At 51.7% G+C, this 23,076-nt stretch overlaps 1 protein-coding gene across 1 annotated transcript; it reads left to right on the top strand.

Moving 5' to 3' along the window:
• Nucleotides 1-100: 100 nt before the first annotated feature.
• Nucleotides 101-22,591, top strand: PPM1G (protein phosphatase, Mg2+/Mn2+ dependent 1G). The gene is made up of 10 exons (XM_064508126.1): nucleotides 101-415; nucleotides 4,996-5,065; nucleotides 15,116-15,201; nucleotides 15,960-16,092; nucleotides 17,490-17,959; nucleotides 18,396-18,533; nucleotides 19,326-19,560; nucleotides 20,868-20,997; nucleotides 21,326-21,428; nucleotides 21,891-22,591. Exons 1-10 carry the CDS (start codon nucleotides 296-298, stop codon nucleotides 22,083-22,085), a joined length of 1,680 nt encoding a protein of 559 aa, XP_064364196.1. The 5' UTR covers nucleotides 101-295; the 3' UTR covers nucleotides 22,086-22,591.
• The last annotated feature ends 485 nt before the right edge of the window (nucleotides 22,592-23,076 follow it).

Genomic DNA, 23,076 nt, shown 5'->3' on the forward strand with positions numbered 1-23,076 from the left:
TCGGCCGCGCTAGCCTCCGCTAGTCTCTATGGCAGGCACTTCCGGCCGCTCTGCCCCGCCCGCGCGGCGGGCTGCGCGCGCTCCCCCGAGTGCGACTCTATAGCCCGCGCTTCCGGCCGCGCTACTTCCGCTCGGCGGCTCGCTGGTGGGTGGTCCCGCCTCCCCGCCGCCTCGCCGCCCGCGCTGGGCCGCTCGCGCCGCCCGGTGCCGCCCGGTGCCGCCCGCCCCGGTCCGGTGCGGCCCGGCTGCCGCCGCCCCCCCGCGCTCGGCCGCCGGCGGAGCCCGCCGCGCCGCCATGGGCGCCTACCTGTCGCAGCCCAACACGGTGAAGAGCTCGGGGGACGGGGCCGGGCTCGGGCCGCGCCCGCTGCACTTCGGCTTCAGCGCCATGCAGGGCTGGCGCGTCTCCATGGAGGTGAGCGCGGGCCGGTGGCCGCGGAGGGCGGGCAGGGCAGGGCAGGGCAGGGCAGGGCGGGGGGCTCCTCCCGCGCCCCGCCGGCGGCGCGGCCTGGTCCCCGGCACGCAGCGGCCGCCCCTCGCGGCCTCGCGCCGCCACCTCCCGGGAGCCGCCCCGCCTCGGCGGCGCCCCCCGCCCGGGATGGCGGCGGGGGTCCCGGCGGGAAGCGGGGAGCCTGGGCGCAGCGGCGGGGCGGGGGAGAAGCCCCAGGCCAAGCGCCGTTCTTCTCCCCGGGGGAAACCAAGTTTTAGCGTCTCTGCTCTCCCTCCTTGTTCTTACTCTTTTCTAGGGAAATTCACTGGAAAAATTCTCATTCCTGCTCTCACACAAGTCTCCTGCAGCCTGCACGGCTTTGCCACTGTTTCAACTAGGCTCGTGAGACAAACCAGCTGTCACGATACAGATACCTGTTTGGCCGAAGGAGTCGGCTGTTTGTCCGAACCCTCCCAGGTGGTGCAGTTTGTAGGAACTGCCTTGCAAAGCTGCTTGTGTGAGGCCGCCATATGTCTGCTCACGTTACCTCTCTGCCCTGCTAGCAGTTCCTAGTTCTTTGAATTTGATGCTCTCCATGAATACCATTAACGTGCTGGTTTATTCTCTCTTCCAGACACCTAGCAAACACCCCAAACCTAGGTGAGGATGACTAGTGGTCCCTGCAGCCGCCAGGGCACATCTCTGGGAGCAGCCTCCTTGTTCGCAGCCCTTTGGCTGCCTTGGAGAAGCTGTTCCCTCCACGCTGCTGGGCACTGATTTTTGCAATTATAATTTTGTGAGCCATGCTAGCAAGTATTTTATTGCTACCAAAACATTACAGCAGTCTTACTGGTGACAAAACGGTGACAATGCTTTTCCTCCTTTCTCTGTGCATTGGAACTTTGCGAAACTGTGGGCTCTAGTTTCTGAGGCAGGATTGGTGCTTGGGTCTCGGCCTGTCCCTTCTGGTGACACCGCCGCGCAGGTGAAACGCGGCGCAGGGAGGTTATCGGAGCACTGAGGTGATGTACGATATGATCCCTGCGAGGCGACGAGCTGGTGTGTGAGAGGCTGGACGCAGGCAGCGTCCTGGGGACCGTGGTGCGCGGAGGCTGAAGGCGTTTTAAGGGCACAGTCTTGGATGAGGGAGGGCAGAGAGCTGCCGCTGTTTATAACGCTGGTGGGTAAAGCAACCCTCCCACCGGTGGGAAGTCAGCTCATAATTCCGCTGCTTTGAGGCATGCTCTTGCTGCCGTTGACCTTTATGGATGTTGGACGAGGCCCAGAGCTTGCAGCTGTGTTTTTCTGCGCTAGCCAACATCTTTGGCGTATCTTCCCGCTGGCAGAAGCAGCGCTGAGGGCATCGATGTAGACATGGCTTGGGTATGTTATCACAAAAACGAGATGATGGCAGAAGTGCTTGTGCTATGAATTGAACCTGCTGCAGGTTTCTCCTAAGTCTGTGACGAAGGAGAAACTGTTTGTTGTTTTGCATGCAGCTGGGCTGAATTTGGCAGTTTTGCTGCATTTTCTTGCATTCCAGAGTTGTGTGTTCTTCCCTATATCTCCTCTTGGTTTGTGCATTTCCTTTTCTTCATGTTTAATTGTACTCTCACCCTTCTGTATGGATTGGAGAAAGTTTTGAGTGTTCTGCTGGTGCACATTCAAGGCTTGAGTTATGGGTTATGTTAGCAAAGTCAGTCGGAGTGTGCGCAAGTGGTGGAAGCAGGTGTTTGTGGAAAGGAGTTATCCGTTAGCTTTGTATTTTAGGAGCACCCTAAGGGAAGTATGCAGCCTCTTAACAAACGTGTAATAACTATCCATTCTTAGCCCAGAGAGGTTGCTTTGTGAGTAAGAAATTTTTTGGATGAAGAATAAGAGGACCAAAAAATAGTGTTGGGTACTACAAGTGGCTAAGGAGGAGGGAAAAAGCTGAGTTACACTAGAGAGAGGAGTGCTCAGGGGTAAAGCGGGACGTGCAGGAGGCGTTTTGGAGGTAGATGCACAGGGCCTCTCTGAGCCCTTCGGCTCTGGCTGGAGCTCTTAGGATGAGACACCGAGGCCCCCCGTGTGCAGCATCATCTCACTCTTGAGCTCCCAGAAAGAGTCCTTGCCTCAAAAAATGCTAGAATTCGATTCAAAACCTGGAGATTTGTCAAACTGGCTATCTGTTTTAGCTTGTTTGCTGATTTCAGCTGAATCTGATGTTTGACTTTTCAAATGTGCTGGCTTCCAGTTCTGTTACAGTAACCGGTGAGGTATTTGGGAGAGACCTAAAATCATGCCACCCTGGGAAAGGCCGTAGCGTGAGTTCAGCCGCGTTACTGGATAGCAGGAAACTGATGCGGAAGGGGCTGCTGGCAGCGAGGCTTCGTGAGCTCTTGCTCTTTCTGAAGAGCAGGAGATCACGGTTACTTGGAGGACGGTCAGCTCCAGACGGTTCACCGGGCCTTGAAGGAAGGGTGAGATTCACAGCTGGCAGCCTCTTCTCGTGCCGGCAGCTTAATGGCCAATGAGATGCTCTCCAAAACTGGTCTTGGCACGGAAAATGCCGGTATCCGTGCGCGGTCAGGCTTGCTGCGCTGCCGGTGCTCACAGCTGTGCCCAGCGCAGCGGAGAACAAGCTCTGTGTGCAGCGTGGGAGCTGAGCCGTCTCCTGCCCGCGTGCGCTGGCTTCCTCTGTCTGCCCTCCTCCAGCAGCGCCCTGCTCCGGGACCAGGACGGGTCGCGGTGAGCCCTGTACAGATGGAATAAAAAGACCATTTTTGCTGCCAGTGTTAGAGATTTGTCCCGGCAGCATTTGCTTTACTTGCTCTAATTAAACTGCTGCTCAGTCACATGGGACTTATCCCAGTTACTTTGTTGTGGTTTTTTCTGTCTCTCTAGCTTCTGTAAATGCTCTCAAAAGTGACCATGCAAGTGCCGTTTTTTTGTTTATTCTTATATTCATCTGTTGGCCAGTGAACTCTCTGGTTAAATTACTGAAGTTATAATTGAGTCTTTTTTTTTTCTTTTGAATTAAGATCATAATTTGCCCCCTCAGCTATAGTTTTCATCGCAGTGTCAGGTGGTTCCGTTGCACGAGGTGCTGCGTAAAGCCCGAACCTCTCCTTTTCCATTTCCATTAACACTTGATAGGAATCGCAGGGGAGAGGAGGTCTCCGTTGTGAGGCTGCGGCACCCTGAAGGGCAAAGAGCTCACAAATCACACGGAGTTATCAAAGGAGCCCTGCAATAAAAGAGTAGAAAAGCTCAACAGATGCTTCGCTGTGCAGCAACCAAGTGTGACTGCGTGTGTGTATATAGATAAGTTTCTGCTGTGGTTGGCAGTGTGTCCATCCGTACTGCAGAGCCTACCGCCTTGGAGTAAGCACAGTGTCTTGGGGCACCTGTAGCTCGTTTAGTTTTCAGGTGATGAACTTGAACCATGGCATGGATAGACCACTCCAGATCACCTTGTTTAAAATATCGTATAATTGCTTGTGAACAAAGATTTGTGGGGGGCAGTCGGGCTGTAAGTTGATAGGATAAGACTTGCGCTTCAAGGAGTGTTAGAAAATTAGTTGAGGGGGGTTAAGAGACAAGTTCGGTCCATCCATCAGTTTTGGGCTTGGTGCTAGAATAGCCAAGTTTGGTTCGCTGACCCAAAGGATGAAGGAGGTCAGGCACCTGGTTGTAAAATATGGGTGGTGCCTTTAAAATCTGCTTTTCCTGATGATCTCTTGTGGAGGGAAGGGCAGTTTTGCATGGATAGCTTTCATACTGTTCATCCTTATAGTTTGGAGCATGTACAGAGAAAGGCTTGGCAGGGTTTCGAGGGAGAAGGTTTTCCAGGCCAGTGTTTGTTCTCACCGAACGTGGCACCCCCTGCACTGTGCGACTGTTTTCTCACTGGGTGTTGGAGTAGTCAGTCTGTGACTCGTCACCTAGACAAGCGCAAGCGAAGGCCGGGGGCACTGCCGCGTCGCAGGCCTGAGGTCAGGAGGCTCCGTATTTGACCTCCCGGCTTCGGGCTGCCCGACTTTTGTTTGGCAAGACCTGGCGAGGCGAGAGCGTCTGTGGGAACGGCCAGGCTCCCGAGGTGACCCGAGCAGGTTACGTTTGTCTGCGTGGGGGAAGTTACCGGTGTATCAGTAGCAGGATAACTTGTATTTCTGTGTTTACACTCGGTTAGACAAACCCCAGCCTAGGTACCTGTTTGTACGATGGAGTACGCGGCTTTAAGCACTGCGAGATATTACAGTAACGGAGGCCTTGCAGGTACCGGGGCAGACAGCGGTGTAGGCAGAGGGGTTTGATTCTGCCTTGTGCACGGCTGTATCCAGAGTTACCGCGCTGGGGAACCAAGGGAGCATGAAGCACAGTGTGAGAGGCCTTCCTCAAAGAAGAGTGCTTGCTGGATAAGCTGTTTCAGAACAGGGGAGGAAGCTTTCTCACTCTTCTTGCTTTCTCCCCAGATCTGAGCCTCCCCGTGTCGGTGCTCGTCGCCTGCACACTCCTTTCCCCCGGTTCTCTGCCGGGCCTGGTGCAATCCCTGTCGCTCAGACCTTTGCCCTCTCTTTCAGGATGCGCACAACTGCATTCCCGAGCTGGACAGCGAAACAGCCATGTTCTCGGTGTACGACGGACACGGAGGTAAGGTCCCCTCGTTCCCTCCAGGTTCTCCAGTGAAAGCGGCTGCTGCCCTGGCTGCCGGAGCAAGCAGCTAACCATCCTTAGAAATGCTGCTCCTGCTGGGAAAGCGTTTTCTTTGGTAGATACCGTTGAGTAAGGCTGTGAATGTCTCTTAGGGTTTCTAGAACAAAGTTCATGGTTTGATACGGAATTGCAGTGAGACTTGGCATTCCACCTTCTAAAAATCCTCTGCCAATGGCCATTTATTTTCTCGGTAGGGAAGTCAGACAGGATAGGCACAGAAGAGTGGCCATAAGAGAGACCATGTGAGGTTAGACCAAAGGTCTGGCTCTAGTCGGATGTTCTGATGGTGGCCAGTACTGCTTTCTCGGGAGAAGAGTGGGGTTTTTTGTTTGTTTATTTGTTTTAAGAGGGAGATCCATCCCCTTCATACCTTCCCAGCATCCATTTCCCACATAAGGGCTCCCTGAGCTAGAGATTTCAGCTATATGATCTTGTAGACAGCTGGAGTTTTCTTGATGAACTCCTCATAAATTTCTCTAATTGCATTTTAAACCAGCTTATAGTTTTGATAGTCACTTGCATAGGCTGATTTATATGTAACGATTATTTTTTGTTTGAAAAAAATACTTTGATCAAATTTTCTGCCTGATAATTTCACTGCAACATTCCCACCTCATCTATCACAAGAAATTAGTGAGTAATCACTGTTGCCACTTTCATAATTGTGGGCTGTATGTCCTTTCTTCCAGTCAGAAGATTCTTAGACTTGTGTCTGTTCACACAGCTGTATCTGTACCAGTAAATTCAGTAACAGCAAAGCACGTTTTCTGGCCCTGAGGCCGGCTGGCAGAGTCTGGCCACATCCGTGCTACTAAGCTCTCTTAGCATTTAGAACAGTTTGGCTGCATCCAAACTGGCTGGCGGTCCCTGGCCCCTGCTGCGTCCTGGACTGCGTCCAGGAATTGCGTGAAGGAGCGCTGACTGGCTTAGGGCAGAAGTGTGCCGTGGACCGTTCTAGTAATTTTTAGCACAGGTGAGGAAATACCTGGGCCATGGCACTCGTTAGGCTGCTGGGGTTGGCATAGCCATGGATTCCCTGCGTTGTGTTGTTCTAACTGTATTTGTCCCTTTCTTTTTCTTTTTTTTTTCTTTTTGGAGGGGGAGGAGGAGGTTCTCGCTCTGCAGCATGCTTTTAGTTGGGATGAACAGAACTGCACAGAGCTTTCAAGATACAAATGCACCATGGATTCATTGCGACATAAGTGTTTTCTGCTTTGTCCTTGGTTCCTTTCCTAACAATTCCCAACATCCTATTAGCAGTTTGATACAACCAAACAGTGATTTGACGTTTTCAGAGATCTGTCCACGGTGTCTCCCAGATCTTTCCTAAGGGTGATAGCTGTGTCTGAGTCCATCCAATGTGCATACGTGGGTTGGTTCTCTCTCTTTCATGTTCATCTCTCTGCAGTTGTCAGTGAGGAATTTCATCTGCCAATATAACACAGGAGCATAAGATCTTGTTGTAACATTTTGCAAATGATTTTAGTTTTGACTATCCTGAATGATCCAACGCTCTTTCCTGACCCTCTTCTCCAGATTATTTATGTAGATGTTGAATAATGCAGATTTTCAAAGGACTTTAAGAGTAGTCATCCTCCATTTGGCCAACCGTGTGCTCCTATCAAATCTTACCTCTCTTCCCATGGCAGCTTAGTATGTAAACATTTGATGACTTATTTGAAAGTTTTGATGAAAATCTGTGTGTGTGTGTGTATATCTATATATATATATCAACTAGACCACCTCTTTTCACCTGCTCATTGATTCTTTGAAAAAGCTCTCGTCAGTTTGCGACGTTCTCAGGTATATATTTATTCTTTCCCATTCTACCATATGTGTTCGTGTATCTGCTAATTTCTGCTGTTTTCTGGGTACAGAAACCAGATGTGCTGGTCTACAGTATTGTAAACCAAATTTCCACCACTCTGAGGCCTTTTTAATTTATTTTTGGTATCATCTGTATGCCTTCCATTTTTCTGACACAGGAGCTGGTATAAGCAGACAAGTTACCTCCCCCAGTTCGTGGTTTGGCACTTCCACATGTGAGTTCCTTTAGAACTGTGCGTCATCTGCTTCTGCCAATTTGTAAATAAGAGTTTAAGACTTTTTTTTGCAGTGGTTCTTAATAAAAAGGTCAGTCTGAGTAGGTAACTGGCAAGCTAATAGCTGTTCAAAAGATATGGTAGCAGCCTGGAGCATTTAAATAGGTTAAATGTTTTCAAATCATTTTTCAGCCTGAACTTCATTCTAGGGTACTCAGGGAACTGAGTGCAGTAACTGCTGATATCTCCAAGGTTATCTTTGAGAACTGCTGGATGATAGGTTTGTCCTGAAAAGCAGAGAAGGACAGAGTAGAAAAGACTGTAGGGATTTAGCAGCCATTCAACTTAACGGCATTTCTTACAGAATTTCAGTAGTTTGTAAGCATCCAGCGGATATGAAGATAAGTAACAGCTAGCAAAAACTGGTCAAGAATAAATCATTCCATATGAAGATAAGTAACAGCTAGCAAAAACTGGTCAAGAATAAATCATTCCATATGAAGATAAGTAACAGCTAGCAAAAACTGGTCAAGAATAAATCATTCCAAAACGGTCTATTTTTCTTTAAGATCAGAACAGCAGACCTTTCTGATAGTTGAGAAGCAATTTATTTCATGAGTTCGTTTAGAAAGACTTTTGACACTCTTGTGACATTACTTCATGTACTGCACTAGTGAGAATTTTTTAAAAAAACACAATAGGAAAGGTTCAAGGTGGGCATTAGGGAAAGAGGTTAATTAGGATGGCAGAGCACTGAGATAGATTTTAAACCTGTCTTTTAGATTTCCAGTGACTGAGACGCTAAAGCTGTTCCTAAACAAACCTTATCAGGAAGCATACAAATATAGCTGATCCTGCCTCTAGGGATGGAGTGCGAAAGGACCTCAGAACCAGTTAGTCCATCCCTGCTTTTATATGATATTACTGATGCACTCGTTCTTTAGATTGATACGATTCCTCAGGCTTGTCCTGTGGAAAAGAAGGTTTTAGGGTGGATACCCCCCAGCTTTATTGGGGTAGCTGCCAGTGCAAAGAATGAATTTAGCTTTTCTTTTAGAGCTGTTCTTTTATACCTTATTCATCTGTCAGCGTTGTTATAAGCTGTCTAGTAAGCTTCCAGCTCCAGGTGTGTTTGGAAAGGGTTTTTTTATTTTGTAATTTGCAAGTTGTTCCTTGAAATTTTTTTTCACTACTTTGTTTTCCATTTAACTCATCAGATTTGTTCTCATCTCTTCCCCATCTGGACAAGACTTGCAAAACCCAGCAGTATCTTTAAAAAAGTGCATTTTAATAGCCCGCCTCATGCTCGTTTTCACCCGCCCTGTTGCATGTGGCCCCCCCATCTCCGGGCTTGGGGCGCTGACATAGTCACTCTGCACCTCCAGCACTGTGCTTTGGATCATCTGCTGCGTACAGATGTGTTATATTTTTAACTGTTCCTTTTAATTTTGTTTTAGCAAGTCTCTTCATTTGTATGTTGCTTCCCTTTTTGGAGACGAGACTCTCATAGTGAGGTTTTTTCTTACTTTATGGTCCTATCAGGGTATTTAATTTGAGTACAGCAAAAGCTGCTGTAAATTTTTCCAGTTTGTGTGCAGAGTGATTGAACTCTTACCATGATTTTTGTCTTCATTCTTTCTGATCTATCTCAGTATTCTGCTCTCGCTGTCGTTGTCTCAGGGTAGAAGTTAATACTATAGTCCTAATAGTTTTCTTTTCCTATTTCAACATACTGTTCCAATCCATAGGGATTCTGTGGTATTTGTTGGTAGCTAGCTTGTTTATATTATTTGACTCTAAGCTTATTGTATATTCAAATTGCGTGTATGTGTCTAAATATGCATCAGATCCCAGAGTCGGATTTAATTTCAGCCTTGTGAAGGCAAGGCGGGATGGGTTTGTGTCTGCACGTACGTGCACTGAAAAGATTTGATCTGGGAACTTTTATCTCTGGATGCCTTTGTCTTGCCTGGGTTTCCCAGGTCCCTGCCTCGAGGCTGCTGCCCGTTCTTGTCTTCACGTGTCTGTTCAAGCCTGCGTTCCTGGAGGTGGAGAAATCTTGCTGTAGTAAGACTCCAGCTGGGTCTTGGGCTCTCTAGAGCCAGCCTTGCCCAGCATGCCAAGATAAATGAATTTTGTTCCGTATTTCATCCGAATGTAACTCCTCCTTTCAGAACTGCATCAGACACAGTCTTTGGCAGCGGCAGTTAGCTGTGCAGGAATATGTTCTGAGATGTGAACTCGCTAATGTATGCTTTCACCTTTCTGCCTGGTCTTTCAGGCAGCCTGAAATCTCCATACACTCTCTGGTGATCGAAAGCTTCCCCATTTTTTATGTAATCTTGTAGGAACATAAGTCACTCTCCAAAAAATCTTCCAAACATTTATTTTTGACTGAGTTCAGTTCTACACATTCTCTAGATTTTACTTCTGGCTCCTGAAGACCTTCCTGCTGCATCTGTATCCCATTAAGCAGGAAACGCGGCTGAGGCTTTGGCATTGCTTAGCTGGATGCTTCCCTTCTAGGAAACAGTAATGAAATGATTCACAGAGTGTTTGAAAGCTTTACAGTGAGTTTCATGTTGGAGACATGGAAAATGTGAGCCTGAATTTGTCGTTGGTTTATATATGAATAATTCTATAACGTAAGTGTTCAGTCCCTGAAGGTTTTTTGAAGTCACTGATGGCTGAAAGCACTGCACAGCAATGACTATCAAGGCCTGCTTCTGCCCCTCTGCTTCTCCTCTGTCAGCCGAAGGCTATGCTTTCCCCCTTCTTGGGCCACTGCGGAGAAATGGAAATCGTATTTGGTGAGATTTTCTCTTTCCTACTGTTCTAAAACAGCTCCAGGACTCCTATCGCAGTTTAAAATGCACCTTGGAGCGCGCAGAGCCTTGTCTGGAAGTTACAAGCCGACAGATTTCATTCCTCCCTCTGGGGAAGACGGTCTTGTGGTCGCACCCACCTTGGTGAAGGGAAGAGCCTGTGTGGCCATTCCTCACGTTTTCCGTGTTTTGTTATGTTGTACTCACATGGCCATCCTTCTTATCCTTAAAATTATTTGTGTCTCCTGGGTGCTTGCATCTTCAGAAAAATTCATCCTGTTCTGTTGCTCTTTATTTCAGTTTTTGTGCTTCAGGGAGCTCTTCCCAACTTGATGCCATTTTTCTGGAAATGTCTCAAATATTACAAGCGCAGGCGGACCAGGGCCGTTTGCTGTAGGTCTGCCTAGGCAGCTGCTTAGCCCTGAGCACTTACCTCATTGCCCACGGGCGATTCTGGGGCTTTCAGTCTCTTCTGATGCCCAGGTGAGCGTCAGTGATTTTGGAAACATTTCGTCATGGTAGATGGTCTGTTGCCTCTATATACAGCCATAATAGAGTAAATTTGTGTGTAGAACACAGTAATTGTAGTAATGAGGGAAATCTAAGTTTTGAGGAAGTGCTGTAGTAGGTAAGGCACCATCAAAGAAAAGTAGCGAGTGGACAGAAAAAGAGCGGGGGTTTATTTTGCGCCGAGATCCCTATGGCCTGTCCACGGAGCCGCTGTTAGTGGCAACTGCTGCCTCTTTGATGGTTGTTCTCCTCCCGAATGTCAGTGCCGAAGGCTGGAATTACGGACTTGAATCCTTTGATCCCTGGTGGAATTGGCAGGGAAGGACGATGATAAGGAGTGCCAAGCATGACTGCGGTGTCTAAATCAGCTTTTTGGTCTGGCTCTTTGGCCCTGCTGTTGCCACCCCCATCCCTGTCCTGAGCCTGAGTCGTCAGAAGAAAGACTTGGTATTTAACGAAGATGAGGTCTTGACAAAATGTGATGGATGGGCCAATGCTTTTGTCTCCAGGTAGAGGATGAATTCCTTGAGCCAGTCCAGTTTTTGTGGCTGTTGTGGCAGCGCTGGGCTGCCTTGAGGTAGCCTGTAAAACCGGCCGCCCGTTAGATCTCACCTGGGGCTGCTGTGCAAACAGCCGCATCCGGGGTCTGCGTGCTGGGTTGATCGCTGCCTTCTTTGCACCAGACACATGCGTCTGTGAGGCCCGAGGACTCATTTTGATGGATCGCTTCTCAGTAGCCAGAGGCTCTGAAGGACAGCCTTGTGTCCCTAGGCGTTTTGGTTAAAACACTGGGCACATTCTGCCTTTCGTCCACGGCAGCCAAGGGCTTCGTCGCTACCAGCTGTTCCCGTAGACGCCGGCCTGGTTTGTGGGTGACCTGCAACGGATGAAGACAAAATCGGGAGACCGGCAGCAGGGGTCCTGTGTGAGGGCTCGTCAGCTGCGGCAAAGAAGTCTGTTATTAAATCTTGTGCCGGAGCTGTGTGGAAAGCAGCAGACGTTCCCCGTCTTCCGTGGCACCTGCCAGTTCTCTAACGGGAATTTGGTTTGGGTGGCCACAGCCAGGCGCACCAGAGATTCCCGGATTGCTGTTTAGCCTCGGTGTCCCTGTTTCAAAGAAATGGCTTGCTTAATTGTTGTGGTCTTTCAGATTAGGCCTGGCTTTCCGCTTCTGTGGCGACATAGCAAGGTCTTTCTCTATTGCATTGCTTTGCGTGGTGCTACCAGGCTTGCGCAGGGCTTCATCCTGCAACTGTGCCCTGTCTCAGTGCCCTTCCTGGCTGTGGAGGAGCTACGGGGCCCAAGGCTGCAAAGCCGATGGTGTCTTTCTCGCGCCAGGCTGCCTGCTGCTGTGAAGAGCCCTTGCTGGGCTGTGCCGGCCTGGCTTTGGCACAGAGACTGCAGCGGTCAATGATTTCTCTCCAGCTGGTGGGTGATCCGGTGTCCGTGCTGGTGGTATTAGATCCGTCAGCTGCTTCCAGCAGCGCAGACCGCGCAGTGCTGGGTGGTGCAGCTCGGTGCCCCGGCTGGTGCCCAAATGGGGTTGGGAGGAAGACAGCAGTTGGCAGTCAGAGCCGTCGTGCTGACCCAGGCTGAGCAGGCAGGAATGACTGCGTGTCGACAGAGAAAGCGGAGCCAACAGCTGCCCCTTGCAGTAATCGGCAGTCCTGTCAGCAGCCCGCTCGGCCCGTTCTGTGTCTCGCCGTTTCTGGTTTCGGGTTAGACCTCCCTGCAGTCTTCCCGTCCCCCCCAGCCCTCCCCTGGCTGCTCGGGGACGCTCAATGCACCGTCCTGCTCACTGGCCAAACCTCTTTATTGGGGTGCCAAGCTCCCGTGTCTGCATCTGAACCACGCTGCTGGCTGGGTCCCCGGACTCCCCTGGGACCGTTCTGTTTGCGGCACGGGCCCTGTGTCCCCGCAGCACGCTGTCACGGCAGCCTTTGGGGCCAGGCTGCTCAGCTGGGTCCCTGTCACAGGAGCAAGGACGTCGCGGCCGTCACTGTTCTCTGCAAGTGCTTCAGTGCCGCAGCGTCGTGGCCTGCGAGGCCTGCTAGTTTGCACCCTAAATAAAAGGATGCATGCAGCGTGTTCCCCACCCATTCTTGCAGGGCCATCTCGTAGAGCATTCAGATACGTTAGGTGGTTACTTACCACAGTCCGAGGCTGTGCACGAATTGCCCTCGGTGGCCCTGCCTTTCTGAGCAGCTGCTGCTCGCTCTCCTCCTCGCATCAGCATGAGAACCAGCATGAGCACATCACAGCAGTCACGTGGTGACCTGGAAGGAGAAGTGATTCAGCTGGGGGGCAGATTTTTGCAGTGTTTTCCTTCCAGGTCAGTTTTCCTAGTCTGGTTCGCTGTATGGCCTTACGCTGGCTGCTGTGCCAGCACGGAGGTGAGGCTGTCGTGGGAACGAGCAGACGTAAAAGGCATCTGCTGAAACGGTACTGCTGCAAGCTGGAAACGTGGGTGCAGAGCAACCCTTCCCTGGGAGGAGTTCCCCATGCAGTGTTGCACAGTGTTTGCTCTGTGACTACTTTTGGCCATGCTGATGTAGGCCATTGGCTTGTATTCAGCTTACCAGGTGCTCTGGAAGAGCTGTCACCACTGTTATTTGCCACCCCCTCCATTGCATGCAAGTTATTTATTTTAGCCTTTAGATACAAATGTTACGGTATCATCTGGACCGGTCCTTCAATACTGCACATAAGCACATGTTCCAGTGTGGTTCCTTGTTCAGCTCCATCTCACGACTGATAGCTGGCAGGGTTTTAAACCATTCAGCATGTGCTTGAAAATTTGTTTCACTTTTGGAGCAAAGTGCTGTCTAGTTACCAAGTTATATACATTGCTTAAATCTATTACATCAGCACACTTAGTTTTATCAGTCAAAACCATAGTGTCGTTAAGAGCAGATGTTGAGTCGGCTTGGCAAGATCTGCCTGCTGCAATCCCGTGTCTATGGACATGAACTTCCAGCCCTTTTCGTTTGAGAACCTGCAAGTGCCAGTCTTCAATTTTTTTTTGTGCCAGGTCTGTCATTTGTCGCATTACCTTGGTTTTCCCCTGTTAAATTCTCATTAAAAGTGCTAGGGTCACTCCTGTTTCTCTTGAATAATTTGTTTTTTCTGTGATCTCCCAGCTCTTTGTCCCCTCTTCCTGCCACTGCGTTTTGGAGAGCTTGGTGAGAACATGGCTCGGTCTCTGTTGTCTCGATCCATAGCGCTGGACTTTCCGCAGTGCTGTTTTAGCAGCAGCCATTTTGCAAGGTCGATCCCCCTTTCTGCAGACGCATCTGAAAAGTCTCGTCTGCTGTTTCTTCCTCTGAAATCTCAGCACCTCTTCAGCTCCCAGTGTGTTCCCTCTGTCTCTCCCTTCATCTCCTGGTCCGTACCCTCTGCTGAGCTCTGGGCACTTCCCAGAGCTGCTCATGCTTCCCCTCTGTCCCCCGCTCCCCTTCCTTCACAGCTTTGCCTCTGCGTGCACCGCTTCTCTCCCAGCCCAGCTGCCTGTGCCTGCTCTGGCTGGGGGAACGGGAGGGAAACTGCACGCGTCCCGTCCCGTCCCGCTCCCCCCTGCCGCTCCTCTACGAGGTGGTGTAGTTCGTTCCTCAATTTTGAGTTCTGATTTCCCTTTCCTGTGACCTGTGAGCCAGAGTCCTACGGCCCAGATGGTTCTTTGCCTCTCACATGAAAACATAAATTACTGGGCTGATTTCTTTCAGCTTGAGCTGCACTTAATGGTCCCCCTTGCTGAGCTGAAATGCAGAAATTCACGATCCTCCACTCCATGTCAGCTCTTCCTCTAATAGCACCTTCTTGGGTTGGGAAAAATCATCATTTTGTGATCGCAAAAATGTCTTCTGTGCCGTGTTGTCTACTTGACGGTATTTGTTACTGAGCTACAAGAATGTTTTTGGCTGTTAAGATTCTTTCAGTCACTCTAATTGTGGTCACTCGGCTTGTGGTGGTGTCTTTCCGCCCGACTTATCCCCTGTGCGCTCTGGTGCTCGGGCACCTTTCATCCGTGCCGTGCACAGACACACGCATCCTCCCGTACCGAGGTGACTATCCTGCTGATCAGGACCCCCGTCTTCCTCAAAGGTTTATCCTGAGGCTGTGGCATCTCCTTTTCATCGGTCTACAACACATACTGGAATACATAATGCTCATTTTCTCGTGCTGCTCATCGCACGTCGTTAATGCTCTGCGAGAGTGTTTACATTCACCAAAAGCTTCTGTTTCCCCTGCTTCTTGTTTACACCTGCACTTACATGTGAAAACAGAGCTTTCTGGGTAGAAAGGACTTAAAACACTTGGCCTAATGGCCAAAATGTGTCCAGACCCCCTTTTGGAGAGCTTTGGCCACATCTGACGGGTAGGAGCTCCTCGAGGTTTGCTGGGGGCCGTCAGCAAACCCTGCCGTTCTGCAGCTGCAGCCTGCTGCATCACAGTGTGGGTGACCTCGCCGGCACTCTGTCGCTGGCTGACCGTTCTTGTCCAGGCTGGTTCTGGTCTGTGTCCCTAGATTTGCCTCGGGATTTCAGGTGCTCAGGAGTACCTTTTGCCGCTGGGAGCACCAGCCTCTTTAAGTGATTTCTGCTCTCTTTCAGGGGAAGAAGTTGCCCTGTACTGTGCCAAGTATCTCCCTGAGATAATCAAGGACCAGAAGGCCTATAAGGAAGGCAAATTGCAAAAGGTAAGAATCTAGCGCGGCCCTGGGGCCAGTGCAGGCGTGAAGGCAGAAGAAAGCCTTTGCTGGGTGCCCAGTACTCGCGTAGTGCCTTGTCCCTCAGATGCCTGCCCTGCCTTCCAAGGGCGTCTCTGTTTCCCTTCCTCATCTCGAGGAGTGTACACCAGGTGCTGGTTGTATTTTCAAAGATAAACTGTCTGTTTTCCAGCTCATGGGTGGGGGGTTTTTTGTTTTGTTTTGTTTTTAATCTGCAGATTGTTGTTCCAGCGCGGGGTTGTGTTCCGTTTCGCTTAGCACGAGGCAGCATGCTGTTGAGGCAGGGTGCTCGTGTCTCGCCTCCACCGAGTGACCCTGCTACGGTGGTTCTTCCTCGTGGTACTAATGCCTGATCTGGCATCTGGTGCCCTTTGGGTTGCTGCAGGGATAGGTAGCGGTGTGGGTGAGAATGCAGCCCCTCTAGACGCTTCTGTTTAGCTCCAGGTTGAGGATAGTCTACGAAGCAAGCTTGAACCAGTTTGTGGCTCTGGCTAAACGGCTGAGACCCCCAAGCGTTGGGCTTTGCTGGTCCCACGCTGGCTGCGCTTGCTGACCGCGGTACGTCCGTCTGCGCGCTGAGCTGTTCCGCGCGGTGGCTTTGAACGCTGCCCCGTCCTGGGCCCCCGTGCGGTCCGCGTTCTGGAAGAGGCTTGACCACGCAGCGTGACTCGCAGGCGTCCTGCAAGGAAGACGAAATTGTGCACACCTCTGTCTGTGTTTGTATGTAGGCCCTGGAAGACGCTTTCCTAGCCATAGATGCCAAGCTCACCACCGAGGAGGTGATTAAAGAGCTCTCTCAGATGGCTGGGCGGCCCCAAGACGATGAAGATGAGAAGGAGAAAGTTGCTGATGAAGATGATGGTAAGTCAGATGCCATGGAATAGACAAGACTGTACCTCCAGGCCAGGGATTAGGAGCAACTGGGCCAAGCAATCTTTAGCAGAAGGGTTTGCTGTCGAAGCTGCCCAGTTAAATTTCAGCTGAATTTGAGCGCATGCACACCCCGCATTGTCTGTTGCTTTGGGTAGGTGCTAGGGGGAGTTTGATTCATTTGGTAGCTTAATCCTATGACTAGAAAGCTGGTTTGTCACAATTCTTCATAGGGCTTCCTCCACAGAGCGCAGAGCTCTAGTGTGTGTCAGGAAGCCCTGAGCTGGGAAGTGAAACAGTATGATGTCACCTGCCTAACTCTCTTAGGCAGGGGGCTGCAGATAGGATTGGGTTAGATTCCTGTCTCTTCTCAACATTTTTTTTATTATTATTATCTCGAAAGAAGCAAATGTGCTTTTCCACCAGGAAATAGTTGCCAGATCAGGCAGCTGGCTAGGTGAATCGCGGGGTAGAAGCCTCCGCTGCTCCCAGCTGAGTATCTTGTGACTAGCCTTGAAGCAGATGTAAAAGGATGCTGTCACCTTAAATGTATCTGTCTGAAAATGCTGAGTTTGTTGGCCTGCGCTGATGGGCACAAAGCTTTGTTTTTTTCTGCTTTCAGTAGCATTCTAGATGGGGCTGTTTCTTTTCCCTTTTGTATTAATTAGCAAAGAAAATTATAACTGAGAGCATGTCCCAGGGAAACAGTGGGACTTCACCTGATACCAGTGGAGTTTCTGATCCTTGGCTCATAGTTTAGGGAAAGTCATCCTTTTTTCTGTCTGGTATCCTTCTGGGGAGACGATGCATTCGCTACCTAAAGCTATTCTGTCATCTGTCTGTCAGTGTCTAGATTACAGCTGTTTGCGATCCCTGCGCCTAAGGCCTGTGGAGCAATTACTGTAATGAAAATTTGTTCTCAGTTGCAATATTAATGAGCAAATCTGCACATGAAAGTGGTCTGTTTGCTTCCCCCACAGCTCGTTTGAGCCTGCACTGGTGAAATATGAGGCTCTTTGCCCTTTGACTTTAAGTTAAACGCTTCTGTGCTGCCTGCAGTCAGTCAGATAGCATCAGAGGCCCGAGGCGCTGGGATGACTTGCAGATCGCCTGTATCAGCAGCGGTTAGGAGCCGTTTCCCCTGCCGTTTGCACACTGTTCATCTGCAAAGCCTGGGAGCTCTGTGGGAGCGTGCCGGGCCGGCCGCGTCTGTCTGTGCCTGCTAGTGATCAGCATGTCGAGCCTTGCTGGGACATGTTGGCGATAGCAGCCTCCAGCCAGGGCAGCTCACTGCTGAAGCCAGCACGTGCTGCACAGCTGCTGCTATGGTTGTTGTCCTGCTTTCTGATCCTCTTTGCCCTCATCCCCTTCCCCCTTTCCATTTTTAGTGGATAATGAGGAAGCTGCTCTTCTGCATGAAGAAGCCACAATGACCATTGAGGAGCTTCTCACGCGCTACGGACAAAACTGCACCAAGAACCTCAAAAACAAGTCTTTAGTTCCACCTGGGGAGAGCGCTGCAGAGGGGACAGGCAAGCAGCATGATGGGGAGTCAAATATGAATGGAGAGGCTGACCCGGGGGAGCTAACCGACCACAAGGAGAGGAAGAATGGGAAGCCAGATGAAGAAGTCACGGGTATTTCCTCCACCTCAGACAAAGCCAGCACTGGAGGCAACAGCCCTGCTCTGCAGAAGCCTGAACTAGGCAAAGGTGACGAGGCCGTCACCTCTTCTACTGGGGAGGCCGGGCCCTCCTGCTCCTCTACGGGAAAGCCCCAGCGCACAACCAAATCCAAATTTTTTGAGGACAGTGAGGATGAGTCAGATGAGGTTGAGGAAGAGGAGGAAGACAGTGAGGTAGGAAACAGCACTGGGAAAGGATGGCCTTCTGGCTGGGCAGGAATGCATTGCTTGCTGTGGTGCTTGAGCTACAAGTCTCTGGCTCATCCTAGGTCTGTCCTAGGAGTAGGATTTTCAGGCCGATACTTTGAGACCATCTCATGGGAATGTCGGGGATTGTTTGGACACCCCTGAGGGAAACATCCTCATCTCTGCAGCGGCCATAACGGATATCCCTGGTCTTGCTGCATGTACTGTCCCTCCATTCACTGTGGTAGTTGAAAACAGCTGCTGTGTTGGTAGACATCAGGTGTGGGGAGAAACCTGCCAGGTCATCTCACTCTTATTCTGGGGCAAATTTATCCTCTGTCCCCAGGATGGAGGGACCAGCTGTTTGGGGAGGGCACTGGTAGCGTCCTGTGTGATTCCTAGTGGCATATCTTGTTTCTTGCAGGAATGCAGTGAAGATGAAGATGGTTACAGTAGCGAAGAGGCAGAGAACGAAGATGATGAAGACGACACCGAAGAAGCTGAGGAGGATGAGGATGAAGAGGAGGAAATGTTGTTACCAGGCATGGAGGGGAAAGAGGAGGTGCACACCCTGTTCCTGTGTTCTGCCCCATAGTGTGGAGTGAAGAGTGTGTAGGGGGGGCTCAGTAGGGCGTTATTTTCTTTTGATTGGGGAAAAAAGTCTCTTTTGTTCTCCTGAGGCTGAACGCAGCTGCTGACAGCCTGAATTTGCCCTATGCAAAAGGCCGAGGAGGAGTGGGGACAGCGCGTGGAGCTGGGCAGCAGGCTGAGCTCAGAAGAGGTTGACGCCGCTGCAGGGTTTGTTTAGAAACCGCTGCGGAGGGTGGCGTGGAAGGGGAGCCCGTGGCGGCAGCGGGACCGCTCTGCTGGCCCTGTGTTCTCGGGCAGCACGTTGCCCTTTGCCTGGCTGAGGCTGTGGCTCGCCAGCGCACGGCGATGCTGGCGGACCGACCGGGGATCCAGGACCGCGGGGAAAGGGTGCTGCAGCTTCTGAGGTGCCAACCTGCTCTGCTTGGAGAGAAGCCTTGGCTTACGGGGTGGCTCCTACCTGACCTGGGGTGGGGCTGGGGTTGCTGCATGAAGGCCGAGGATGCAGCAGGATACGTTGAACACAGGAGCCTGAACCATTGACAGTGTGCGAGGCTAGAAGGGAGGTGTCACTCCTCCGTGCCTCTCGTTTCAAACTTCCTCCCGCTTCCCTCCATCGTCCTGTGGGTGCTGCTAGAAAGAGAGGGTGAGGTGGAGCACCTGAGTCCGGGACACTGCTGAGCCGGTGGTGGCTGGGCCTTGTTCCCTTGTCACCTGATACAGAGCAATAGAAAGCGGTTTCAGCAGAACCGTTTGTTTCTTGCAGCCTGGCTCCGACAGCGGGACAACTGCCGTCGTGGCCCTTATCCGGGGCAAGCAGCTGATCGTGGCCAACGCTGGAGACTCTCGCTGCGTGGTGTCAGAAGGCGGCAAAGCTGTGGACATGTCGTACGACCACAAGCCGGAGGACGAAGTAGAGCTGGCCAGGATAAAGAACGCTGGCGGCAAGGTCACCATGGACGGCAGAGTGAACGGTGGCCTCAACCTCTCCAGGGCAATTGGTGAGCAAGCGGGGGGTGAATGCTGGCACGGCTGCCCTCGGGGTGCCTGGTCACCCGTGCTTCCAGCACTCGCCCACCTCAGAGTTCTAGGAGCAGCGCTAACTGGATGATGCCTAGAGCCTATTGAATATTTGACATGGAGAGATTCAGTCTAATTAGAGAAAAATGACTGAATTTCCATGTTTACTGAAATTGGCAGACATCAATGGAAAGAGCAGCACCTCCAGTGCGGGACATGGTGTGTGAGGACTCCAAGGCGGTTGTGCTCGTAGCCAGATTGTCAGAGGCCACCTCATATAAATTGTCTCAAACTGATTGTTGATTTGTGATCAGGGAGGACTTTTTTCTCTCTGCTACTCTCATGAGGAGGCTGCTCAAGGACCTTGATATGCTGCTTCTGGGGGACCTAACTTTATACCAGTTTGAGCCCATTTGTTCTTGTGCCATACTTGCCCTTTAACTGCATAAGCTCCATTTTCCCCCCTTCAGGCAGCACCTGACTGCTGTTCGTACTCATCTTTCAGCCTTTTATGAGCAGCGTGGGAATAATTAGCAGCTCAGGAGACTGGGCATGTCCGTGAGCAGCCAAGCAAGGTCTCGGCCCAGTGAATGGCCTCAGTTTGAGCAGATGAGATGCTGAGAGGCATCAAGGAAAGGGTTGTGAATAACACCAAGAATATACTAGAAAATACACAGGGAAGAGAAGGAAATGTCAGCAACTGAGGGCCTGAGTGGAGACCTCTTATGCAAAAAGACTAAAACATTGGAATAATTATCAGGAGAACGTGATTCAACACATTTGGGAGGGAAACTGGGAGTCTGTTTTTTCTAGGGAGACACCAACCAGCCTTTCCGCCTTCTCCTAGAAGTCCCTTCCTGGGATGTGAGTGCAAGTGAGCCTGCTAGCCAGAGCTGAGGATCAGTTTTCTCAAGGGAGCTCTGGCTAACGAGGGCTTGGGAAGACCAGAACCCGGCCGTGCTGGGTGGGATGCCAGGCAGGCTGTTGCACTGAAACGCGTGGCTAGTGAGCACCTGGTGCTGTGACAGCAAACTCGAGCTAGGGCTGGTGTGAGCTGCAAATCCTTCTGCTCCAAGACATGTCGCAGAGGACAGCTGCCCTCACGAGCGCTGCCGCAGGATCAGACCTCCTCTGCTCTGGTGCACCCGTGGCCTGATGCTCCGCTGCGGGAGTGCTGGCGCAGGTTCTGCTGGGGCTGCCCCTCGGCAGGGCCGTGTTGCTGCCCGCCGGGGTCGGCAGCGTTGCCGGGGCCAGTCGCAGCAGAAAGTGATCCTCCGCTCTGCTGCAGGTGATCACTTCTACAAGCGAAACAAGAACCTGCCTCCCGAAGAACAGATGATCTCTGCCTTGCCTGACATCAAAGTGTTGACAATAAATGATGACCACGACTTCATGGTCATCGCCTGCGATGGAATCTGGTGGGTAGTGCGGGAGCAGCTTTCCTCTTGGGTGTCGCTACCCCGTATTTCTTCTGGGCTGGGCCTCAGGGAGCCGCAACGGTCCTGAGTGCTAATTAGTCCTTTGTTCCCCGTGCCCTCAGAGTTACAGTGGGCCTCTGAGGGGCTGTTCCTAGCTGGGGGGACGTGACAGTGTGCTGAGTTCTGAATCCTCCTCTTCCTCGCTGCACACAGCCTTGTTCCCATCAGCTCCCTGCCGCGGCGGGGCGCTCAGGACGGCACGGCGCGGGAGGGAGTCGGGGAGCTTGGCATGGCAACGCTCTTCCTCTAATCTTCCCACCCTCCGCAGGAATGTGATGAGCAGCCAGGAAGTGGTGGATTTCATCCAGTCCAAGATCACTCAAAAGGATGAAAACGGAGTCCTGAGGCCGCTCTCCTCCATCGTGGAAGAGGTAAGGACCAGAGGCCCCCCCCAGCCGGTCCCTGTCCTCCCTTTAGCCGGCCGTGTTTCTGCACCCCAGCTTCATGCCTGACTCCAAACTAGTCTGATGGAGAGGGAGACTGTTCAGCACTTGGGGTGTCTGGCAGCACCCAGGGCTGCTGCACTGACTGGTGCAGGAGTGGAGATGCATCTGGCTTCTGGGACCCCGGTCCTGTGGCACCTTCATCGATGGCTCTGATCTCTAGGTGTCCGTGAAGCAGAAGGAGTTTCTGCCCACTTCCAGAACACCAGGGCTGCTGGGGGTTTTGTCCCTTGCTGGGCTGCAGTCAGTGTGGGATCTGAGCCCAGCACGCACCGCTCTGGCGTGGCAATCCTGAGCTGCTGCCACCTGACAAAATGGGCCCAGTGACTCAAGTTGTTGCGTGCTGTCTCTGTGCCCTCCGCTGACCTGTCCTGTCCTGTCCCTCCTCAGCTGCTGGATCAGTGTTTGGCTCCAGACACCTCAGGGGATGGCACTGGCTGTGATAACATGACCTGCATCATCATCAGCTTCAAACCCCGTAACACGCACAACCCGGCTGAAAGTGGGAAACGGAAACTGGAGGACGCGGCAGCACCAGCAGAAGAGAACGGCAGCGACAACAGCAAGAAGAGCAAGCTGGAATAGCAGGCCCGGCACAGAGACTTTGCTGTGCACTCACCAGACTCTTGTTTCTTAAACATGCTGAACTCAAGACTCCAAAGTCTTGTCCTTTTTTTAGCCTTAGCAGAGGCCTTGTTTGTCCGTGTCCCAGTCGGGGGGTGGGGGGCGGGTCTGGATAGCAAGGGCATGTCACACCGTTCATCTGTAACCATTCCAAAGAGCGAGCCGAGGGCTGAGCCGCACGCGGGAGCCGCTGCCGCCACGGCGCAGGAGCCCGCCGCGGCAGCGCCTGCGGGTAGAAGGATATCCCCCCGTTGTCTCCATGTGGTTGTTGCCATTTCTGTGCCTGTGACTTTCTGTTTGGAGGGAAGAACTTTTTCACTGTTGAGGTTTTTTAATCTGCACCCGATTATTTAAGGCCCTTTCTGTTTTTATTTGTGAAACAATCCGGTCGTGGTGCTGCTGCCACACCTTGTTCTGTTGTACACTTTCAATCAATACTTTTTCAAACTAAAAGCCCAGAAAACGTAGCTGTACTTTGGTCCTTGGTTATTTCCTGGGGGTGGGGGGTGAGGAGGGTGGGCCTGGGAGGAGGATGCTGGTCCCGGTGTCTCAGGGGGCTTTGGGGGATTGGTACTGCTCAGGACGAGAAGTTGGCTTCTGCCGTGTGGTTGCAGTGCTTGGGCCCTGCTGCCTCTCCATGAGCCTGAGACACAGACTGCTGCATATGGAGGAGAGGAGAAGTCCCTGGAGCCCGTTTGTGTCTGCTGCGTGGAGATGTGCGTAAGAGCCACTGGGTAAGAGCTCTGTGGCAGGGTTTCCTGCTTCAGAAGTGAACTCTGACGGGCTCGTCCTGCCCAGCTGTCTGGGCCCTGCGTGCTGCAGTTCGACCCGTCAGCGCCCCGCCAGGCTGGATAGAGCCAACTGCATCATTTTCTGATGAGCTGAGCCCTTCCCTGGTGGCCCGGTGAGAAGCCCCTGCATGCGATGTCTCTAGTAACGACGCGCCCGGGAC

This window comes from Dromaius novaehollandiae, chromosome 3 (genome assembly GCF_036370855.1).
Source record: "Dromaius novaehollandiae isolate bDroNov1 chromosome 3, bDroNov1.hap1, whole genome shotgun sequence".
NCBI lineage: Eukaryota > Metazoa > Chordata > Aves > Casuariiformes > Dromaiidae > Dromaius > Dromaius novaehollandiae.

Coding starts and splice junctions, on each gene's coding strand:
- PPM1G (XM_064508126.1), top strand. CDS start 296: ATGGGCGCCTACCTGTCGCAGCCCAACACGGTGAAGAGCTCGGGGGAC. Junction 416..4,995: donor GCTGGCGCGTCTCCATGGAG/GTGAGCGCGGGC, acceptor CCTCTCTTTCAG/GATGCGCACAACTGCATTCC. Junction 21,429..21,890: donor TCTCCTCCATCGTGGAAGAG/GTAAGGACCAGA, acceptor GTCCCTCCTCAG/CTGCTGGATCAGTGTTTGGC.